Below are 23,508 nucleotides of genomic sequence, written 5' to 3'. Positions count from 1 at the left end.
TTGGTGTGCTTAATTATGATTTTTTTTTTTTTTTTTTTTTACTGGTATTCATATAAAATGTTCTAGTGTACACTCCTGGAACAATTTACAACACCTCTCTATGAGGATTATGTCTCCAGGACTTAGACATGTAATGCTGTGTATTGTGTTGTTGTGGAGACACTCACCACTTAAATATAACTTATATTGAATTTAGCTTTATATCAAAAAGTTACTTTTTTAACATCAAACTCTGACTGCTGTGTTTTTGCAGTTGTTTCCTTTGATGCAAAACCTGTCAGCACTTTCATATATGTCTTAATGTCTCAGATGTATGGGTTCTGTTGAACATAGGAGCCACTGTAAACAAGATGCTGATATAAGAAACTGTTGGCGGGGAATAACAGCACCATCTGCTGTAGACTGTCGGTCACTCACACACAAGATCTGGAGGTTGGGCGGAAGAATTCAAATGAACAATCTGCTATTTTGACACACAGCACAACCTCCAGGGTTTCATTTTGTTTTTATATTCTGCCTATATGCATTTTTAGGACATCAAATATGGAGACATTTAGAGCAAAATTAAAAATGTTTTATTGCAATGAGAGAAGGAAAACAATATACTGTACAGTGTTGTGCAAGTCAAAGGTGAAATTAACAGGCAGAAGCACTTTTTGAGGAGGTATATGTTGCATAGTAAAGGAAAATTTTTTACACAGTAGTTCAGGTGAAATATAAAAATCCATTAGTACTTCAATGATCACTGCAGTCCCTCTGTTATAATAGTAGAGATTTTTTCTTAAGAAATGTATCATTTGATAAAAAATGTTTAGCACCTTGCCTTGTCTTTTGGCTAATTTACATGCTAAAGCTTACATGCAAGTAAGTAAAAAGGGCATCAAGCAGAAGCTGAAACAACCGCTTTGTCTCGCTTCTCCAATCAAAACAGTAGAAGCTGAGGGATGCCACATACAGATTTTGTACACATTGTTTAATATGATTAAAAAGGTGTTACTATAGAATTATGTCAACAATTATGACTTCAAAAGATAAAGCCTTCAGCCCATCAGGCTGTGTCATCTCGTGTTGACTCAGTCAGCCTTCTTCTTGATGCGGAGCAGCTGCGAGAAGCTCTGCAGAGCCCAGTACAGCAGAGAGAGGGAGACAAAGGCCTGGACAACACAGACAGACGGGGTTAGGATCAGAGGCCTTTCATCACTCCATTTCCTTCATAATGTTGGCCGTAACACCTTAACGAGACTCACCATTTGAAGATATACTGATTTAGTAGAGGTGATGATCTAAAATGTTATTTAAGCTATGAACAGCTCCTTTTTCTGAGCGATTTTGTTGTGGGAGTGTTAATGAGCTGACAGCTTGAGTTCGACAGTAGACATGTAATAAATTATATGCCGATATACTGAATAAATTTCTCAGTAAATAGATTCATTATTTGGTAATTAAATGGTAAAAAAATAATAATATTTAACAGGCCAAAACTCAAAGGTTTTCAGTTCATGATCATAGGAGACTATCATAACCAACAAGTGCTACCACTTTATCACCTTATTATAGCTACAGAACAGAAGCCTTTGAATCTCAAACTTGACTTTTTTCCTTGCATATTTTTAACCATTTTGTCATTAATTATAGATATATATGTATTCTGTTTTCTAAAATTATTATTTGATTAAAGGCTTGATTTGTCCCAGAGATTCCCTTCCCTTCCATTCCATAAAGGGGTGGGTTAGAAGGGTTGGTTAACACGCTTAAGTGTTTTCTTCACTTGCATTAGAAATTACAAGATTAGATATGAATATTTCATTTATATCGCTGGGATACCAAGCACTATTGACTGGATAGTCGTCCTTACTATTAGTTGCTTTTAATGTTGGTCGACTGGAGATGTATGCGCTCACTCTAATTTCCTTTGTATTACAGCTTCAACTAAATTGTACACTGCAACATGTTACGTTAAGTAAAATTAGACTGGATAACCATGACAAAGAAAAAAAAACAGAAATCACAACATAAAAAGTGTGACAGGTATCATTTACGACCAGTGATCACAAAGGCAAACACTGAAAGTGAATTCCTAATTAAAAGAAAACAGTGAGATCTTTCAGATTCAGCCAGTCTCAGGATGTTGTAGAAAGTGGGCTCAGAGGTTAAGAAGCAGGTCTTCTCCCCTGATGCTCTCACGACGGGGTCAAAAGGGTCACCGTCATGGGCGACCTCGCTATTCGGAGAGAAGGGGGCTCTGCCAGAAAGAGCCCTGTCCACCCCCCCTTGCTGCGTTCTGGCCCATAAACTGCATCCTACATCGCAACTCAAGCCAAACCCAGACCGCTGTCCATCACAGGCATAACAGCCTGATGGGAAAAAAGCAACGTTTCCTTGTGGACCCGGCAGCTGTTTTCCTCTGAGATAGACATGGACTGAGAGAGAGAGAGAGAGGGAGAGAGAGAGAGAGAGAGAGAGAGAGAGAGCTCTGCTTTTCTACCTCTCACTACCTGCTCTGAAAACTGCCTCCCCACTGAGAGAATAAAAGCTTAACAATGGACAAAACAAAAGGAAAAAAAGGGACGTGTCAAGAGATTCAAAGCATACATAAGACTGTACATAATGAATTATGCATTTATAAAATATGATGCATCTCTACAGATTAAACGACCCAAATGTATATGAAGTAGGTAAAATAAGTTCCACATCTACAACATTAAAATGCTGCTTACACATTAAAGCATCAGTAATGATAGTCCAATAATATATTATATTATATTACATATAATACAAGACTGTAACTGGACCATGTTTACTTTTACTACTTTAAATACACTGTACTAATAGTACATCTGGACTTTTTTCTAATGGCAAATTTGGAATGGAGGACTTTCATAGTGTGGTATTGCTATTTTTACTTAAGGATCTGAATGCTTTGCAAAATAACATCAATGCCCGAGTACATAATACTTTCAAAGAGGTGGCAAACTTCGGATCACACCCAGAAGTAATTATTATGACTAGACTACATTTATTACAGATCTGACTGATTACTGAAAACAACTAAACTGAGTTCATGGAAACAAAAAACATTTTAAAGAAGAAATAATTGCTTATTCCTTAAAGCAAGGAAAATGCTTCAGTGGAGAAACACAAAACTGATAGACACTGGTTGCCAAATATGCATCCATTTGTCTACCAATAACAGGTAACTTTGGAGCTGGTAATGACGGACGTGTTTCAATTTGATTCATGTCTCTATGGTAACAATAACCTTCCCACCAGGTTTACTAGCGGTTGTGTAGTTTCTCACAAGGAAATCTGGAATTAAACCCTGAGTAAAAATCACGTTGACATTTGGCTTCTACCTCAACGTACTGAATAAAGTCATTTCACAACTTGTTTCTCCTGGTAAATCCAATTAGCAGTTTAAACATGACAGCTAAAACTCTGAATTCCTCGAAGGAAAAACAGATGGCAGATTACGCATACATGAAGTTGCATTGTGTCCATCTCGGAGAAGCGGTGGGATCGAGAGCTTTGGCAGAACCTCGCAAATCACATTTCGCTCAAACAGACTGAAACATGTCAGAGGTTTCTATCAAAGCCGCATGTTGAGGCAAAGGAAGGGCACCTATTTTTCTCTGTTCCCATCTCTCCTCATTCGCCCCACCATGCTACACTTTAATGGACTCTGTAGGAAATCCATGTGGGACAGATTACATAGTGGAAGGAAGCAGGCTTGATCGTCTACAAATAAGCACTACAGCCAGACAGCAGCGGCTCCCAAAGTAGAGATCTCAGCAAATCGACTCACACTCACTTTGTTTTGGGGAGAAGGTACTTTGTTAGGGGTAGTAATACAAAAAGCCACGAACATGTGGTTTTTGTAGATTTGCTCTGCTTCTTTGTTGAGCTTTATTTACTCAGGAAAGACAGCTCTTTCTCAGTACCTGTTTTGGGTTGTGCTCAGGGCTCCACTGAACACTGTCCAACACTTCTTACTACCTAACTTTGACATGGTAGCATGTGAAATTAATATTTAGCTCAAACTTCACCAATTCAGATTTATGAAGAGAATAACCAGACATGAACATCAATATTGGACTATTCTGCAAAAGCCCAGATTGTTGTTTAATGCCTACTTTTTTTAAACTCTCACTTTCTACCATATCCGTGCAACTACGAGTGATTGTGATTTTGGAAACTGAGAAGGCAAATGTTAATTGCAGGTCTGTGAAGAGACACAAACTTCTTTGAAATGAAAGTCAGAGGTGCTACACACCCATCCACACCCAGACCTCCACTTTCTGCCTCACTCCATAAAGGGCACACAACTATCTGCATTGGCACTGCATGTTGGCTATGGATATAAATCGTGAGGTGCAGCAGGAGCAGATGAATTACTGTGCTGATCCACAGAGTGACCTTTTGCTCTATCTGTGCTGAAACTGATAATTCACATGATCTTCTGTACTTAGTTAAAGCATCTGGTACTGACAGTCTATAGCTGTATTTTTAAATATGTGTAGTGCAGGTACTGCAGGTCTTTTATTATTCTTAGTCAACTGTCTTGCACAAGAAGACCTAAAATTTGATGTTTCAATCATGATTTAGTCTTCCTGCAATGTGCAGGAAAAACATCCATTAAAATAGTGAATTTTATTTTTAAGCCATATCAACAAGCTCTTGATCTAAGAACAGAATGTTTCCACTTTGTGAAATGAACATTCAAATTAGACATTCAGTGGCCATTACTAGTTTACACACTTTTAGTAATAATACTGTAATATACAGATGTGCTGAATTCCAAATTAAACATGCTTAATATAAAAAATACTAGTTATAGAAGATAGCTAAATAGCTGCTTCATCCAAAAAGTGTCCTTCAGTTTTTTAATGCAAGTGTCCCAAGATGGTGTCAACACTGTTGTCAACACTAAAACCTTTGCAGCCTGACGAGACTAAAAGTCTGGCAAACACCCTCAGTACTTAAAACATGGTCAAATATAAAAACACTAAATAACAGCCATATGCAACTCCAACATGAAACTGTATTGACCTGCAGAACAACAATTGTCAACTCTACATTGAACTGTGTCATTTTTTGTGGTGTTGATAGATATAATACGGCATCAAGCATCAAACACGCCGGGACGCATTCTGGTGTCCCTAGCGACTGTCTTCCAGCCTTCAGTGGGTTAACATGGCAGAGCCTTGCTGTTCTCCAACGCAGCTGCACTCATGATTGAAATGAAAACAAGGCAGAATGGCTGCTGTCAGATGTGTGATATATGACCTGCAATGGGATGTTTCCAGAGCTCCCTTTCCATATGGCTGCCTAAAGTCCCCCAGACCTGGACTGAAGTGGATCGGAAAATAATTCTGAACTTTTTGTTTTAACCTGGCTACAGAACCGGAGTGGGAGGAGTTTGCTGCATCAGGAACATGCAGCTACATTGGTAAAAATAAACTCCAGAAAATATTTGTTAGTGAAACTACAGACTGTGTGCTAAAACAGTACTGTTTGTATTTTCTTTCACTTCTGGCTGATTAGCAACTTTTACATCATGGGTGTTTTCTACATATTCTTCTTTTGACTTTGTGTTTGCAGAAACATATTCTGAGCTGGGATTGTTCATGCATTTTTTGTTATTCATATTTTATATACAACAACATGTGCATGTACACACACTCAGCACACACAAAGAGGACTTCCTGTCTGTTCATTATGAGCAGATATACGGTCTCTGTGCTCGGGTTGTTTGAGCAGACTCAGGAAGGATATGCTGAACAGGTTAATGTCCCACCAGAGAGTCAGTGTAGCGGCTGCTCTGTAGCATAACCATGAGAAATATTGCACGCACGCACGCACACACGCACACACCACAGTGCAGCCAGACAAACGTGATATGGCAGTTTCTGTATGGTGAAAGTGTAGCAAAACACAAAGTGGTCTGATGATATGCCAATTTAGAATGATTCAGTTGTTTAGAGGTTTTCCTTGTTCTCATTTACTATGTGTCTGCTAGAAGGTCACATGTAAGGTCAACAGCAACTCATCCAGACCATTATGCCTCATTGAAAACACAAGAAAAATCCCCGAAAGTAGCCATTTTCATATTTTTTCAATTCACTTCAGACCCCAGCAGCTTGGCACCACTTCAGACTCAAGAAGAGAATTCTTCACCTCATCATTAACTATAGTTCCCTGGGTAGAAGGACTGGTGGACCCGCTGGGGAAGAACGCACTAGTCAGCAGAAATTTGGAATGCAGAGTACCGGGCACATGTCCAGGAAGGGGGAATGAAACACAAACACAAAAGAGGTTGAAGTGGACTGGAGGATGCATTTGCTTTTGTCAAATCTAGCCCGTTTGTATTTACAATGAGAAGGTGTCTGGGTCCATACATAAATAAGTTAAATGGAATTCCTCAGAGAAGAAATACAGATGGATGACTCTCCAACGTCCTGTCTGTAAGAGGTGTATTTATGGCTCAACTCCATCCACAGCCTCTGTTTTACATACCGACTGTGGAGTTTGGAGCCAGTTGTTCTTAAAGCCTTTCCGTGTTCCTGCAACATGTGCGGCATTCTGGGTAGTCAAGTCTAAAGAGGCAGTAATCAATATCGCCAATCTGGAGTAATGCAACACAAGCGGCTGTAATCAGCTCAACAATGAGAAAAATGTCAGATGTTTGCCAGCTTGGTCCGAGGTGTTAACACAACATCAAACATACTAAATGAAGAGCTAGTGCCCAATTTAAGTTTATTTGTTTAAGACAATGAAATGCAAAATCTGAAATACCATCAGAAAAACAAATTAAAGAACAAATTCTAGTTCCAAAGATAATAATTCAACCCACAAGGCTGATTGAAAGGTGCAAGGCTGAGAAGACAGACAAAGGGATGCTGTGCGTAAAGAAAGCCTTGCTACTTAAAGAAGAAAAGGATGTCTGTTCTGAGAGGCAGGTCAGGACCTCTGAGAGGTCCCTTGGAGAGGGAGAATAAGGTCTTGAGCTGTCAGGTAGAATATAATATATCACTGGTTATGACCAACAAGAGCCAAGTAAAGAGGACCTGAGGTATGTATGAGGATGTTACCTCAGGAGCCCATATTATTGCTTCACAAATAAAATGATTTCTGTGCCCAGGAGCAGCAGAAATATGTATAAGAAAAGTTCCTGCGACCCTGAGTTTTCAGGTGCCTCTGCATCCAAAGTCAAAGCCTTGGGGATTCAGAAGTCAAGGTCTTGAGCAGTGAGCTATAGTGCCCTAAGGGCTATAAGAGGCAAATTGCAAAGCACTTTGGATTAAAGTTCTTTGTAACTTCTGTCTATTTACCATTTAATAGCAGAAACCAATTATTATATTGGGTAGGTAACCTCAATCAACTCTTAGAAAGGCCAGAATCTGCACTGATCCAGTGAATCGACTGGTGCATTCCTGTCAAAGACACCTCACCCTCTTGGAGACCTTTAGATCCAGGTCACAAAAAATTTGATTTTATGTGCTAACTGACTGGGCACGGTGAGGAGGCAAGTAGAAAACAACACATATGCTGTACAATTGTTTTAACAAAGAAAGAAACGGCTGTTCCTGCTCTCTTCTTCAGTGACCTTTCAGTGTGCCTGCTGTTGATTTTTCCACAGCTTCCTCTACAGTGTTGGAAAGCAATAGCAACTACTGGACAGGAGCACACAGCCACAGAGAAGATGGGAACGGTGACCATGCTGAGTATGGAATAAATACTGTCCCAAATGTATTGTAGCTGTGGAAAAGTTTTGTACTCGTGAAAATGTTTTGTAGCTGAATGTTTGAATGTGTATCTGAATATCAGAAAAACGTTTACAGGTACGGATCGATTCTACAGGTACAAAACAAACTTACAGTTACAAGTACTTTTGTCCATCATTTGAGACATTCTACTGAAAAACCAATGGGGATGCTCTGATTAACATGTCATTTGACTATCCAATCGGGAATATCAGTTCAACAGCCAAACCCATATTCTGGGGGGTGGGCCTTTCTTGCTTCTTTCAGTTCTAGTTTGTTTCGGGGTGTTTCTCCCTTCAGTCTGCTCTTCAGGAGGTGAAATGCATGCTCTGTTGGGATAAGGTCAGCTGATTGACTTGGCCAGTGTAAAATCTTCCACTTTTTCCCCCTGATAAAGTCCTTTGTTTTGTTGGCAGTGTGCTTCAGCTCATTGTCCTGCTGCATGATAAGCTTCTTCACAGATTAGTTTCAATGCATTTCACCGTAAATTGGCAGACAAAATGTTTCTGTCCACTTCTGAATTCATTCTGCTGCTACCATCATCAGTTACATCATCAATAAATGTTAATGAGCCTGTTCCAGAAGCAGCCGTGCACGGCCAAGCCATGACGTCACCTCCAGCATGCTTCACAGACGAGCTTGTATGCTTCGGATCATAAGCGGTTCCTTTCTTTCTCCACACTTTCCATCTATCTATATAGATCTCTCTCTCTTTCTCTCTCGATAGACAGACATATATACACACACACACACACAAAACATTTTCACGAGTACAAAACTTTACCACACGCACAATGACAGCAGTGTGTTGTCACGCAAGGCATTGATCTAGCAATTGCGTTCGGTGTCTTCCTCAAGGACAACTCAATGTGTGGAGAGGAGGTGGACAATCCCAGGTTTCAAGCACGGACAGCAATACTCCTCACTGGCCAATACCCCGTTAGGTCATTTATCAGGAGATCCCAAATCAAATTGATTGAATCATATTTCTCTCGCCTAAGAAATATGCCGATCCGGAACTTCTCATTAGACCTTGTCAATGGATTCTTTGTCAATGTAGAAAATATTAATTGGTGGTGGCTTTAATGCTTATTATTGATCAGTCTGTGTGACAGTGTCTATTCCCAATTTTGCTGCCTTAGATTAAAAGTCTCTCCAATCTTGTAACCCCCAACTGCTCACAACTCCTGGCAGCTGGAGACATTTTCCAACTCACTTCAGGCAAGATACTGTAGCTTGAACTATTGTGAAAAAGGACCATGAAGAATTTCATTTTACTACAATTTCAGACGTGTTATTGTTAGCCAGTAAGCCAATGAGCGTGGCGGAGAGAAAGATTAATAAACTGAGAGGAGAGTGATGAAAGCTTGCACTGCAATAAAGATTGCTAAATTAATACGCTAAGCCTTTATTCAGAACTACTCTTGAAAATATCTTTGACTTATTTATATTTCAACTTTATGAAAGTCTTTTATCATTTGTAATGTTTTTGAATTTGTGAGCAGACGTCTTTGGAAATTGGCATTACAGTTCTGTGAAACCAGCTTAATGTTCCTTTTTGAAAGAGCGGGGAATAATACTGTAAGAAAAAAAATACCAGCTATCGTCAAGTTCAATCAGGTTCAAATGTTGGCTCTGAAGCGGTATCATAAACTGGATGGCTGTTGTGTTTCACCCATGAATTAAAGCACAAATAGGAAGACAAATTCAAAAGAAAGTCAATTTTGGCAACAGACACTTACCCCACAAAAGCCAAACTAAATACTGCTAGAGAACCCCCAAAGGGCCAATTGCTGTTAGATTTCCATAACTTTACCTGGCAAGTGGTTTGACAACATAAACCAAGCGGTTACTCTTTGACGGGCATGATCTCCTGCACACTGAGTGATAATATTTCACACTGTGTACGGTTGACCACCCCGCTGTTTACTCCAATGGAACAGTCCTACCCAGCATTTCTCTTTCAAATCCCTCCATTTTCTCCCTGGGAGGAGATTTCCTTTCCTTTCCATTCCTGCGAGCTCTTAGATGATGTCATGCTTACTGAGTTTCCATTGCTCCAAACAATCCTGTTAACCTCAGAGCTGCTTCTTGCTACCACACATTCCTGCTTCAAAAAAAGGCAGCTAACCTCTTGCACCTGAGTTTTGGTGGGTGGAAATGACTCTCTCCGATAACGACGACCTTTTAGCACTCGCTATGTTATCTGCCCGCTCATGGGTGGGTCCGCGGGAAAATGGGAGTGGGATTCGCAGTTTTTGCAGACAAGTCAGGTGATAATGTGAAGATAAAGCCACTTTGTGCCAAGTCTGGTCCTTTGTGTTTGACATGAACTTCAAAATATTGTTCTGACCTCTTCTTCTGGCCATGGAGCATTTATCTTTCCCTTGCAAGTTTGACAGAAAATGATCTTTTGAGATTGGAAATACTATCAACACAGAGATGAAAAGATGGAAAATCTAATGGGGTGTGAAAACAATTAGATGGGTTTTTTTTATATATATATATTTTGGATTGGGCTGGATTACCTAGATTTAGATTTGCTTCTCAAGTGTCAAACTTGCATGAGCCAATATACCACTTCTTGAACTCATTTACAAGGACACATCTCAGTAAAAGCAAAGTAGACAACGTTAAAAGGGTTCAGGCTTTTGGGGTAAATGTTGCTTTATTTAATAACTACAAAATAAGAAAACTGACATAAAGAATTGAAAAAAAAGGATGGCTATAAAAGTTTTCTTTCTGCCTTCTCTTTTAATCCAGTTAAATCTGAAATGTTTTCTACCCTAGCCAACAGGCCTGAAGACGCTCTCGCTTTCTCAACCAAAGACAGGTGTATTTTTATGAGCTCTCCTCTTAAATTACTGTGACTTCACCAGTAGTTAGTGGCCGTTTTCAGAGAATAGCTGCTTAATTACGCTGGGATATACAGCATGTTTCCCTGTGCCTTCAGGCAAACCAGGGGGCCACACAGTAATACAACCGTGTGTTACATCATTACAGTCCTCCACAAGCGCCCCCACTGATTCTCACCACACACAAATACATGTGCATGTGGACACACACATAGACAGGGGTTGGACCAAATAACAGCAGACATTATAATGCAATCAGGGACAACAGTCCTGCACAACATTTAACTTTTGAAGTTAAATGTTGTTGACACATTGTCAGAAAGGTACTGATTTCAGTAATTGTAGTTACTGTTATTTTGTAAACCCCACATACAGAAGGGTAGAAAATGTTAGTGGGGTTTTAGATTACAGAGGCTGCCATAATAAAGATCCTCATACAATGGCATCTTGTCTAGAGCTGAAATGATTAACAATTATTTATTTTAATAAATAAGTTATTTTTCAAGTAGAAATGCAAAGCATTTGCAGATTCCAGCTTCTCAAATGTAATGATTTGCTGCTTTTCACTGTTTTATATAATCGTAAACTGATTATCTTTTGACTGCTGGTATTGCTTAGTTTGTATTTGTGCACATTCAATTCGCCATGGTGACACAAGTGGAGGTTGGTAGTAGGGTTGAGACAAACCTCTATACACAGATCCTCATATTGAGTGACAGAGCACACATGCAACATTACTTGCACAGAGGGCTATAACCTCATTCAACCCCCTGGTCCACCAGCCCTGCTCATTGACACACGCACGGTTACCAGTCTCGTCTCGTCCGAACCAGTGAGGTCTTCATGCGAGCTGCACAGACATGGGTTTGGGCGGGCGAGTGGGCGGCTGGGAGCGAGAGGCAGTCCTGGTTTACAGGTCAAGCCTGCAGCTTTACAAGGGAAATCTCCAGAGCCACTATAAATACCACTGTGAGCTTAAAGGGTGCAGTATATCACACCAGTGGGTTTGAAGGACCACAAACCGACCTAGTTTTTGTAGTTTTTTTTTGTAGTCCCCCCCTTTTCCCAACTGTACAGTCGCATGAGCCTGAATACAATTAAATGCGAATTTCCCCTCCTCCACTTCGAGTGACTGTTAATTGATTGGCCCGACTTCAAAACAGGCCCCCCCACTGCAACAAAGAGCTGGCCGTTCACCTCAAGCGTCAGACCCATATATCATTAAAGTAACTTAAGTTTGGGGGTGGTTTTCATGTTTTTTTCCGTTGCTGTATTTCTGACAAAATGGCACAAATATGTCAAGAAACAATTGAAGTAAATTCTGAAGATTTTCAATGAGCCCCACCTGCAAGCAAGACATTTATTTAGCTCAAACTGATGCACTGCGACTTGAAATGAGGCCTAATGATTCGCTTAAGCAAACGGCTGCACACAACTTACAGTGCTGTCAAAGTGACACAGCCGTGCAACGTGAGCAGCATAAATCAAGATGTTTTTGCTCTAAAGCTGATTGGCTATGCACTTCATTTTAGACACAGCTTTAAAAATTACAATTCATTCAGTTTTATTTCATTTTATGGTGAGAAAAAGAAATGGTAAGAAAGCCTCGAGCCGTCTTTTGAACACCTGAGCAGCACAGATGTGGAGTCAGAGGACAATAAAAGCAGCGATTCAGCGCTCACGTGCAAATCTCATCAGCCAGCTCTAGTTAGCGGCAGACGGCACTAATTGGTTCCAGAAGCGCTGCTCTCGTTCGCACTGGCTGAGATGGCAAGCAGCGAGGGCGGGCAGAAAGAGGGAGAAAAAAAACTAAGAGCCAGTCAGAGGGAGGGGGAGCAAGTAATAAGAGGTCAGCCACCATGTACAGTTGGGCTGCCAGAGCCAGAAAGGCACGCCAATTTTATGGTCAATTGGGCAACGCATCTGGACTCATAGATCACAGGGCTGCAGGGCTGGACTTAACACCCAGCTCACACACAAAACAGACCACACAACACACACAATCACAGCCAAACAGGCTACACACACACACACACACCAGGGAAACATGATGCTGTCAAGGAGTCATATGAAGATTTTCATACACATGGTTCCTACAAGTTTTAATATCAGAATTTTCCCAGAACTTTTTAAATTTAAAGATTTCATAATATTATATTGTACCCTGGGATCAGTGAATCTGATTATGACATATCACTATATACAATTATTCCTCATATTCCTTCTGTTTCCAGTACTACTCTCATTAAGTTTCCACATTTACCAAAACCTGAAAGAGTTTTTTTTTTAAATTTGTCCCCAGAGTATGTTGTACATTTAGTAATTGGCCCAAAATACACATGAGCTACATTCAGCTAGCAGGCTAATTAGGTGTTGTTGTGTGTTGACCTTGTGTTTCTTGTGTTTGATCTGTTAAATATGAAGTTGCACATACTGTATTTTGGACAGAAATTGGTTCATGCTCACCAATAATTTAATGGAGGGTGGCAGGGAGAAAATACTGCCAAACTCAGCATCATCAACCCAAATGAACAAACAATTTCCACAATGTCATCAGTGAAAAATTATAATAAATCCTGTATGTGATGTGATCAAAAATTCCAGTGTAGTCACTTAATGTACCCTGAAGTGAGACGGTTTTGTTAACTGCTGTTTCTATCAAGAATGAACTCAAAAGAACAAGAAGTTCATGTGATGTGATCAAAAGCTCTAAAACAGCTACTTAATGGAACTTGAAGTAAGACTGTTTTACCAAATCCTAAATCTTCAGAATTTAACGGCTTTGTAGAAGGCAGAAATTTAAGTAAGTGAGACTCATTACCAAAAGGTTATGTCCATTTTAATAATCATGTTGTTGTAGCGCCACCTGTAGTAAAACGGCCATCACATTTTGCTCATATACGCACTCTATTAATCAATCAGGAACTTTGCCTTTTGTTTAAGCTATCAATATCCCCAGCTGAAATAACAACGGTGCTGTAGCTTATTAACATTAATTCCATGAGTTGGCAAAACTACAAAATTAAACTCCTGACTGCTGTCTAGTAAGTGTGGTCTCTGTAGGCCAGAGTCTGTAGTATTTATACTCCGTCAAAGATAGTTTCCTTGAGACAGAAGCACCACTCAACATTTTGAAATTTGAAAAAATAGAGAATAGACTAGATTTTGTGGTTCAAAAACGTCAACCTTCATCAAGACCTTAACAATCTACCTGATCAATGTGAGGGGGTAGTTGTCAAACATAATTTAACAACTGCAGACACGAAAAGAAGTTGGAATCTTTGAGTAGGTTACGTAAGTGCATTATAGCATTATATTATTGTATGATCGTCACAAAAAACGAAAACTATTTGGGGTGTGGGGTTAGAAAGAAGAGAGCTTCTTCCTAGATCTCATCTCTGATCGAGGCTAGTGAATCAAGGCTACATTAGCTGCTACTAGCATAACACAACCTCCGATTGCCAACCAAACTGTCGCTGGTCGAGTGGGCAATGTCCTAGATTTTGACAAGTAAGAAAAATGAATGGAATAAAATAGGACATGACACTGTTACTTTAAATTGCATTGTAACACACTACAGGTCATCTTACCTCTGTGGGCACTGCTAGTGAAGGCAGCAGGGGTTTCATGTAGCTGTACCTTTGCATTGTGACCATGACGACACAGCGTAGCATCTCCAAGACAGCCGCCGTTGGCCTGAACATGAGGACACATCAACCAACAACACAACACTGAGGCTTGATGACATGTCAGCATGATCCCTTCACCTTACTGACCGCCTGGCCTTCAGCTCGAGGAGAAATGTTGCTGTGATGATGTTACAAGAATTACAGAGTTCTTAATGGGAGAGGCTTCAGTTTCCAGAGCTGAGTGAGTTTAGATTAACAATATCACATCACAGACACCAGTCCCTTCATTAGTAGCCATTTTGCAACTGTGTACAAATAATTGGATTTTAAAATTAAACTGGTAAATAATTGTGGATTATTACAAAACCATCTTCTGTAACCAAAGTTACTAAGAAGCAGGGCAAATAATTTATTAATCAACTCCCCGCAGGAATCTTAATACTGTCTGAATGGTGCTTCAGACCTCTGACCTTTTTAGTATATGTATTGATGTTGTGAGCAGTTCAACCAAAGAGTGATTTTTCTTCCAGATAGAACTAAACTAGAAGAGGAGGTGCAACTATCCTGTATTTCACAATAAAATGCAATTTAGATTAAGGTCAAAACATATTTGTGTATACCGTAACTAACATTATTTTCATAATCCATTAATTGTTTAATAAATAAAATGTAAGAAAAATAGTAATAAATGTCTTAACTCCATAATATTGCCAGGCCACCAGTATTTGCCGTCGTCTTTTGCTTTGTGTTTACTCAGATTTAAATCTGCAAATGTTCAGCCAGTTTAACTTTTCAAACCTGGTGGAGTACTGTTGTTGGCGTGCTAGCCGTACTAGCTCTGCCTCGACATTTTTGCTTAAATAATTAATGGATTACCAAATATGTTGTTGATTTACTAATTGACCAATCATTTCAGCACTAGCAGTAGAAGTATGTTGTTTTTTCTCTCTCCTTTCTTGTCTTCCAACCGTTCAGATTAATCTTGTAACCCCTTGTAGAGTTTCAACACCAAGCTTAAGAACCACTGACATAAATAACCAGATCCTTCTCTGCATCTTCTTAGTGAACTCTACCTACATTTTCTCACTGTTTAATCAAATATCCAACGCTTCTTGTAAAATCAATATATGAATAAATACCAGTACTGTACCTCTGATCCATAATGAATCCCAGGGAGGTGAGAGTGAGCAGAATGTAGCCAGTCATCCCCAGAATGGTTAACTGGGACAGCATCTAGGATTGAGACATGTTTACATACCATGAGAAATGCGGTCAGGAAAAAATACATTACAACTTAAACCTTAAATTAATATCATGGCTGGCTAAGTTACGATCACAGGAGACCTTACTGGGAGAGCAGTCATAAACCACATGGCTGTTCGACTGTTTACTTGGCATTGCCAACCAAAACATGTCTGACCTTCAGAATAAGTGTACTGGCACATACAATATCCTTGCAAATGCAATCCGCCTCTTACTTTACACTGACATGCCTAGTTTACATAGAAGCTCTAATCATGCCAGATGGGTCTTGACAGGGAACTTGACCACAGTGGAAGAGACTGCAGTTTGAATCCCGATAGCCCCTGAAAGAGCCAAAATAACCAACAATGGAGCAGAAATCCCATGCAGACTCTAACTGACCTTTTCTGAACTATTTGGGACACGCACACATAAAACTGACTTGCACAAACACACAGAATATGATGTATGGTCTAATTCTTGTTCTCTAACCTACGGCCTTGGCTGAGAGGGCAGCAGCTGGAAGCCCGGTGTCTCCTGAGGATGCAGCGGGCTGTCAGCTAAGGTTTATATTTCTCCGACACTCAATACAGAGACTTTAAACAGCCAAATTTCACATACCGTACAGACCCAGAAGGCCATATATAGTAAACATAAAATCTAACCATCAACAGGATGTAATAAAACAGTATATATTTATGTTTATCCAAGAGTCGTAATCCATAAGCTCCCCATAAGAACTACATTATCTGAGCCCTCAGATGGGACTATAGAGGGATGATAGGATTATATTTTCCGTGAATCAAACGGAGGGAATTCTGGTGAAGGAACCCCAGACTGTCAAAGCATATTAAAGTTGAATGATCATTGCATTAGAGTTCAAAGGCTACAGATATTGTTGTTTTTATTAAGAGGTATAATGACTGGAGAATTACTTTGGTATCAAAGGTCATGTGAACTTATCTGTGTTTAATAAGCCCAGGGGCACGCAGCCGAGACGCTACGCCTGAGAAAAAATCCTCCACAAATCCCTCAGTGTTGTCAGGTGGAGTCACATTTGCATTTAACGTTTTTAAAAAATGGAAGGGGAAATGTTTTATGTGATCAAGTGTCAAACTACAGCAATAAAAGCGGAGGACAGAAACAAAAGTTAACATCTGGTGACAGCAAACTGATTGTGTTATTCTGTTGTCCCCTGAGACGAAGCAGATTAACTCATTATTTAGCTCATTATTGCAGCCGTTATGATGAAGTTCATGAAGGCTTGTTGGACAGTTACCACTGAGAAAATACACCAGAACATAAGTTGTGAAATGTTACTACACTAAGTTACAAAGATAACACACATACTATACTACTGATAGTTTGACAACACATAAATGTAAATCTTTATTTAAACTATACATGGGGATTGATTTTCAGAAAAAGAATATTTCAGATTATCTAATCACATCTCTGTGCCATTTTCTGCTGATGATGGGTAGAAATGATTATGAGAACGTGGAAAAAATAACCTTACTTATACAATATATGAATATACTATATATAAATATGGTAATTTTGTGCCTGTACAGGACATGAGGTGAATCCTCTGAAGTGGGATTTCACATAATTGCAGATCCTATAAGGTGTCAAAATCTTTTTTGTTGCTGTGTTCTGCTTTTAAAAAAAGCAGGTAGTCAAGTTAAAGTTTTGTAATCATAACAACTCAGAGAGTTGTTCTGAAATGGGACTTGGTCTGCCTCTAAAAGTAACTGTTTAGAAAACCTATAATAAAACATACACGTTGGCTGATGATGTAATTGAAGAGTGGCTTCACTTGTTTGAAATTACCATGTTTTCATGGCTTCGAATTAACGCAAAGCCCATAAATTGTCGGGCAGTGTATCATCAATTGTCAAACTAAATAAGCGCTTAGCGAACATGTGGGTATAAATATATAAGAGTGACATGATTTATTGTTCGGCCAGAGTGCTCACTTTGTTATTTTCCCTCCAAATCCTGATTGCTGCATCCTGAAGGCTATTTGGGTAGGGAAATGGTTGACTCGACAATTAAGGCGTTTGTGTTCACTGTTGGACCACCAGCTGGTGTTTCATTCGGCAAGAGGGAGGGGAACGCTCGACCCAGGAGGGGAGGTGTGTGTGTGTCTGTGTGTGTGTATTTTTTTGGGGGGGGGGACCCACAACTGAAGGAGCACCACGGAGGTAGCGATCACGAAAAGACAGACCATTTTATTTGGGAGTTTGAAGGGGCTGGGCGTGACAGCAGTTTTTGGCTAACCAAAACTATGCCTAGGGAAAATAGGCTTCCAAAGATAACTGCTGAGGAGACCTGTTTCTTTTTTTTTTCTCAAGGAGGAGGAAGGGGGTCTTTTGGCTCTTCGAGTGGAAAATAATAGACAAAGGTTGTTCTAAAGGGGAATGCCGATCAGTCATTCTGTCATGATGTTAGACAGAGCTAGTCTTTTCCTGCTGGCTAAATAGAGGACTCTGCTCGACCATGGATCAGCCACAACAAACTGCATAATTGGGTGAAATAATGCTGACAAACATGCAGCCTTAAATTAAGAGTCTTGGACCACCTTGTCCACATACTTTATATGAGGGATTACAGTAGCCTAAACACAACAGTAGTCAGTGTGCGACCAGAAGGTCTGCTTCAGTCCTACAAAGCGGATAAGTCTGATTGAAAGAAAAAAAAAAACAATCTGTTCTTGGCCTCTGCTGACATTTACTTTTCCGAATTTGATAAATACATACCATCTTGTTTTCAAACAAATCATGATAAGTTTGCAGCACCAGCAGGAAATGTATGACCACATAAACTTGTAAAGGCAGGGACCAGCTGGGATTGTGAGGCACTTCCTTTCCGGTAACCTGCACATGGAAAATAAAACATTAGTAAGTAAGTAAGTAAAATTTATTTATATAGCACTTTTCACAGATAAAATGACAAGGTGCTTCACAATAAAACAACAAAAAGCTAACCACCAGAAACACATATGACATATGACAGACAACTTTAAAACCAAGCTTGACGTTTAGCTAAACGCCTGTTTGAAAAACAGAGTCTTCAGCTGCTTTTTAAAAGAAACAACACAGTTTAAGGTGCGTAACGAACTGGGGAGTGCATTCCACAACCTGGGTGCAGCGGCTTGGAAAGACCGGTCTCCTCTGGTCTTAAAGTGGGTACGGGGAACTACTAACAGCCTCTGGCCTAATGACCGGGGGGGGGGGGGGGGGGGGGGGGGGGGGGGGGGGGGGGAGTATGTTGCTGTAACAGGTCAGAGATGTAAGAGGGAGTTAGACCTTGTAACGGTCTCTAAAAGTAAGGAATAAGATTTTAAAATTAATTCTAAAATGACCTGGCAGCCAGTGAAGGGATGATAGGACTGGAGTAATGTGCGCTCTTCTGCTTGTAAGAGTCTAGCAGCTGGATATGAAGGCATGGATGATCATCTCTAATTCTAACTTTGACACCAGCGATCTTAGTTTGGATATGTTCCTTAGTTGGAAGAAGCAGTTTTTAATTAGTTGGTTGGAGTAATGCGCTAGGTACATTGCTGAATCAAAGACAACACCTAGGTTCCTAAGGCTCGGTTTCACAACCGAGTCCAGGTCACCCAAATACTGCTTGATCAAAGGGGTAATGCTATCAGGTGCAATAATTAATGTCTCTGTCTTATCTGTGTTCAGTTGCAAAGCGTTCTCATTCAGCCAGTGCTTGATCTTGCTCAAACAGTTTTCTACAGCGGATAATTTATGGAGATCTGTGTCCTTAAATGAGCAGTACAGCTGAATATCATCTGCATAAAGGTGGTAAGATATGAACTGTCTGATAATTTGTCCAAGAGGGAGAATGTACAGGAGAAATAAGATAGGTCCCAGGATGGACCCTTGGGGTACCCCATATGACAACACTGCTTTATCCGACATGAACCTGTTTGCAAGAACACTGCCAGACAGATAAGATGAAAACCATTTTAAGACAGTTCCAGACATGCCTGCCAGCTCGTGAAGTCTTTTTAGCATGATATTGTGATTGATAGTATCGAAAGCTGAGGAAAGGTCTAATAGGACCAAGACTGTGCATTTTCCAGAATCAGCGGCCATCTTAATATTGCTGGAGATTTTAAGTAAAGAGGCTTCGGTAGAGTGTTTTTGCAGAACCCAGATTGAAATTTGTCAAATAATTCATGGTTCTCCAGGAAGGTAGTCAGTTGGACTGCTACTATTTTTTCACGAATTTCTGACACAAACGAGAGTTTAGAAATGGGCCTATAGTTCTAAGGGTCTGATGGGTCCAGGTTAGACTTTTTAAGTACTGGTTCAATGATTGCATGCTTAAAGGAGATAGGGACCATGCCAGTTTGTAGTGAGATGTTAAGCATGTTCACAATACTAGGGCCAACTGAATCAAAAGCTTTTATAAAGAGCACAGTAGGGAGGACATCCATAGAACAGGAGGAAGGTTTCAGTTTTTCCAGCAGGCATTTGATGTCATGCAGGGACACTGGGTTAAAAGAGGACCATGAATAAGAGGGGGGTGGGTCACTGAGAGCAGGATTGGAAGGAGTTTGGGAGACATTTGCTCTGACATCTGCAATCCTATTTACAAAGAAATTCAGAAACTCGTTGCTGTCAGTAGCGTTAATGGTGTCAAACAATATTTTGGGGTTTTTCTTATTTATCACCAAGTACTGGGTTCTTGTGTTCTTCAGCAACTCATTTAGTGAAGCGATTTGGTACTTGAGGTGTAGACTATGGACCACAAGTTTCGATGTTTTCCATAGACGCTCCACCTTGCGACAGTTTCTCTTCATTCATTGTATGGCTTCGTTCATCCAGGGGCAATACTTTTTGTGAACAGTCTTGGTAGGTTTGACAGGTGCCACTTTATCTAAAATTTCTGTGCATTGGTTGTTAAAAGAGAAAAACTTCCACATCCTGGCATCCCAACTACATAACGGGTTCAAACAAAGCAGTGAACTTCTCAGTGACATCCTTATTTATGATTTATGTCTTTGGGCCCTGGGTCTCCGGGCAACAGGTCCAAAGGGAAGTTAAGAGGAAATAATACACAACTATAGTCACTCACATGTACGTCCTCCACACAGACATTTTCTATCTGGAGGCCAAGTGAGAAAACTAGGTCCATGGTGTGGCCCTTAATATGTGTGGGCCCTGAGACATGTTGAATAAAGTTAAAAGCATCAGTGATGGATAAAAGATCCGCAGCTGTGTTACATATGACATTGTCGACATGTAAATGAAAACATCCAACTATTAGAACCTTCTCTAATTTAATTATAGTAGATAAGAAGTTGGTGAAGTCCGTGAGGAAGGCACCTGCGGGGCCAGGGGGACGGTAAACTACCACACAGTAAAACATATCCTTTGAACCTATTTTAATTGTCTGTGACTCAAAAGAGGGGAAACTTTCAGAACAAATTGTTCTGCATAGGAATCTGTCCCAATACAAAGCGGCCAGACCTCCACCAAGACGTGCCAGTCGGGCTTCCCAATGATAAGAGCATCCAGATGGACAAAGTTCTTTTAACTGGACAAAATGAACGATGATGTGTTCCCGTCAGCATAACGCCAGGACAGGAAAGATTCTCGAGCAATAGAACAGGTGGTGTGGCATCAGTGGAGGGTGACCACCCGTGTTGTGGAGTGAGATAGGCAGCAAAAATCGGGTCCATTCAGTGTGGCCCAGATGTGTTCGTCGATGAGCGCCGCCACAGCTGGACCTGAATGCCGGCTCTGCATCCCCTTTTCCTCGATCGCTTCTTAGGGCGACCAGAGCCCCGGCTCGTAAACAGGAGCTGGTAACTCAGGTGAGGAGGACAGGCATGTGAATGGAGGCGGAAATGAATGTTTGTAGCTATCCCGGTTATGAAGAAGACTTTCCATACAATATTTAACAGCGTTTGTCGATCGTAAGTCCAAGCAGCTGAGACGTAGGCGTAGGATGTTAATGCTGGTATGGCAACACAAATGACGAATAAAAACAAGGAAAATCGCCGGAGATGCAGGGGAGCAGCGGCCTCACCAAACACAGGCGCCATCTTACTTCCCTGTTGTCAGTATTGTCAATTACAATAAATGTTGTCAATTAATTAATTCCCCAATCCCTATCTTTTTTTTGCAAGTGACTTTTTGGACTGATTCTCACACCAGACAGCTTGCCTATATAATTCATTCAGGTCTGAGTTCGTGTTTATTGTAGCATGCTCAAAATTTTTACAGTATGGCAGAAAAGCTTGTACTCTGACTCCTTAATCAGTGTAAATACATATGAAGTATAATGTGTTGTGTGTATTGATTCTTTATGGCCATTAAATCCTTAAACAAGTGAGCTGAAGTCCGGCTTATAACAACACCTGTTGTAAACTGGATGTTGTTACAATTATTCTATCATACAATACATAGGGATTCTGTACTTGTGTTTAGGTTTGGTCAAGTTTGCATTGATGCTACTACCAGGGGTCGCCTTAACTGAATATTCTCCATCATTGACTGAATTTTTTTAAATGATGGTCTGTCATTTTGACACATTAAGACTTGAGCGATCCAACATTAAGTAATTCACATGCAACACTGTCAATAACCACATGTACACCACCTGTAATAGACTGCTCTGTCGAGTTGGTGTAGAGTGCGCATGTTAATGAGTTGTTGTCAAGGAGTCTCACATGCATGACCTCATTGATTAGCTGGCTTTCGCCATCGAATTGGTAGGCTATATCGCTACATAGCCTAGCAATCGCAAAGTGTCCAAAGTGTCTTTATAAGGCCACATACATGTGATGTGGTTGATAAACAAGGTTAAAAAAGAGGGACTGATGCGGTGGAGGGTAAAGGACAAACAAGTAATACTGAACATTCATCAGCCAATATTAATCAATATTAATCATTCATCTGCTTTGCGTGGTGACATGAAAAAGTGTCTCTGTTCATCTTTTGTTTTCACTTATAAATGCATAACTATAACTTATATATATAACTTATTTATATTCAATGTTATTATGATGGAGTTGTTTTTTGGTTCAAAGAACATTAAAATAATGGCCGTGAAGCAAAGAGCGCTGCTCTTCCACGGGTTACGCCTCTTGCGTTCCGTCGGCATTGCGTTGTCAATTGGCATTTGGATGGTCGTTTTTATGTAATTTTATTTTTTTGGGCGTCTGTTGGTTGGGTCGGGGCCTTCCGAGTTTGCATCGCGGTGCTTCTGGCAGTCATATTTTTATTTATTTATTTATTTTCTTTTTTCTTTTTTTTCTTTCTCCCACCCCTATTGCCTACTGGGGTTCTTGCCTGCCTGTTGCTGAGGTCGGTGTGGCACAGTCGTGGCGTCCCACTCTCACTAACAGCTACATTCTTTAACAGGCTTATGCAAACACACATGTACACACACACACACACACACACACACATTCACCCACATGCACACAGACACACACACAGTCTCACACACAGACACAAACAAATTTAGGTTGTCCCTGGTAGAATTATTCCTGATGCTTTTCTTACTTATTTAAATTAATTGTTATTATTCCAGCTCTCGTGGCTGTGCTGTGTTGCTTATTTAGTGTGTGTGACTGTTTCATGTTTTAATTTTTCTCTTAGTTGTCTTACTATGTCAGCTGTTTATTGCTGCTGTTCGGCTGGTTGTCTTTTACTATTATTATTATTTTTATTGTTTGTTTTTGTTTGTGTTTGTTTGTTTGTTGTTGTTTTTCTCCTCCCCAAGCCCCCCTCTCTGTTCTATTGCAGGTTTCGTTGCTTTCTGCAATTGGTGTTTCCCTCTTCTATTCCCTGTTGTCCCCACCTTCCATCCCCCTCGTCTTACAGGTGTTGTCCTTTCTCTGTGCTGTCTGTTTGTGCCCCCTCATCCCCGTGTCTGCCCCCCTGTCCGGCCAGTGACAAATCAATACATAATTAAATAAATAATACAACAGACAAAGGAGTATTTTAATACTCTCTTGTTAAAGTAAAATCTGTCTGGCACAATATG

At 40.2% G+C, this 23,508-nt stretch overlaps 1 protein-coding gene across 2 annotated transcripts in view; it reads right to left on the bottom strand.

Annotated features, from left to right (window-relative positions):
• Nucleotides 1–559: 559 nt before the first annotated feature.
• Nucleotides 560–23,508, bottom strand: part of agmo (alkylglycerol monooxygenase) — a 51,849-nt gene continuing 28,900 nt past the window's right edge. For both annotated transcript variants that reach the window (XM_046046139.1, XM_046046138.1), the window contains 4 exons: nt 18,249–18,365; nt 15,395–15,477; nt 14,206–14,311; nt 560–1,154 (listed from right to left, as the gene is read on the bottom strand). In XM_046046139.1, the coding sequence (XP_045902095.1) occupies nt 1,074–1,154; nt 14,206–14,311; nt 15,395–15,477; nt 18,249–18,365 (387 nt within the window). In that variant the 3' untranslated portion in view covers nt 560–1,073. The remainder of the gene's footprint in view (nt 1,155–14,205; nt 14,312–15,394; nt 15,478–18,248; nt 18,366–23,508) is intronic.

This window comes from Micropterus dolomieu, linkage group LG03 (assembly GCF_021292245.1).
Source record: "Micropterus dolomieu isolate WLL.071019.BEF.003 ecotype Adirondacks linkage group LG03, ASM2129224v1, whole genome shotgun sequence".
Classification (NCBI taxonomy): Eukaryota; Metazoa; Chordata; class Actinopteri; order Centrarchiformes; family Centrarchidae; genus Micropterus; species Micropterus dolomieu.
Note: the sequence above shows the minus strand (reverse complement) of the source record. Positions and strands in the feature narration are given on the sequence as shown.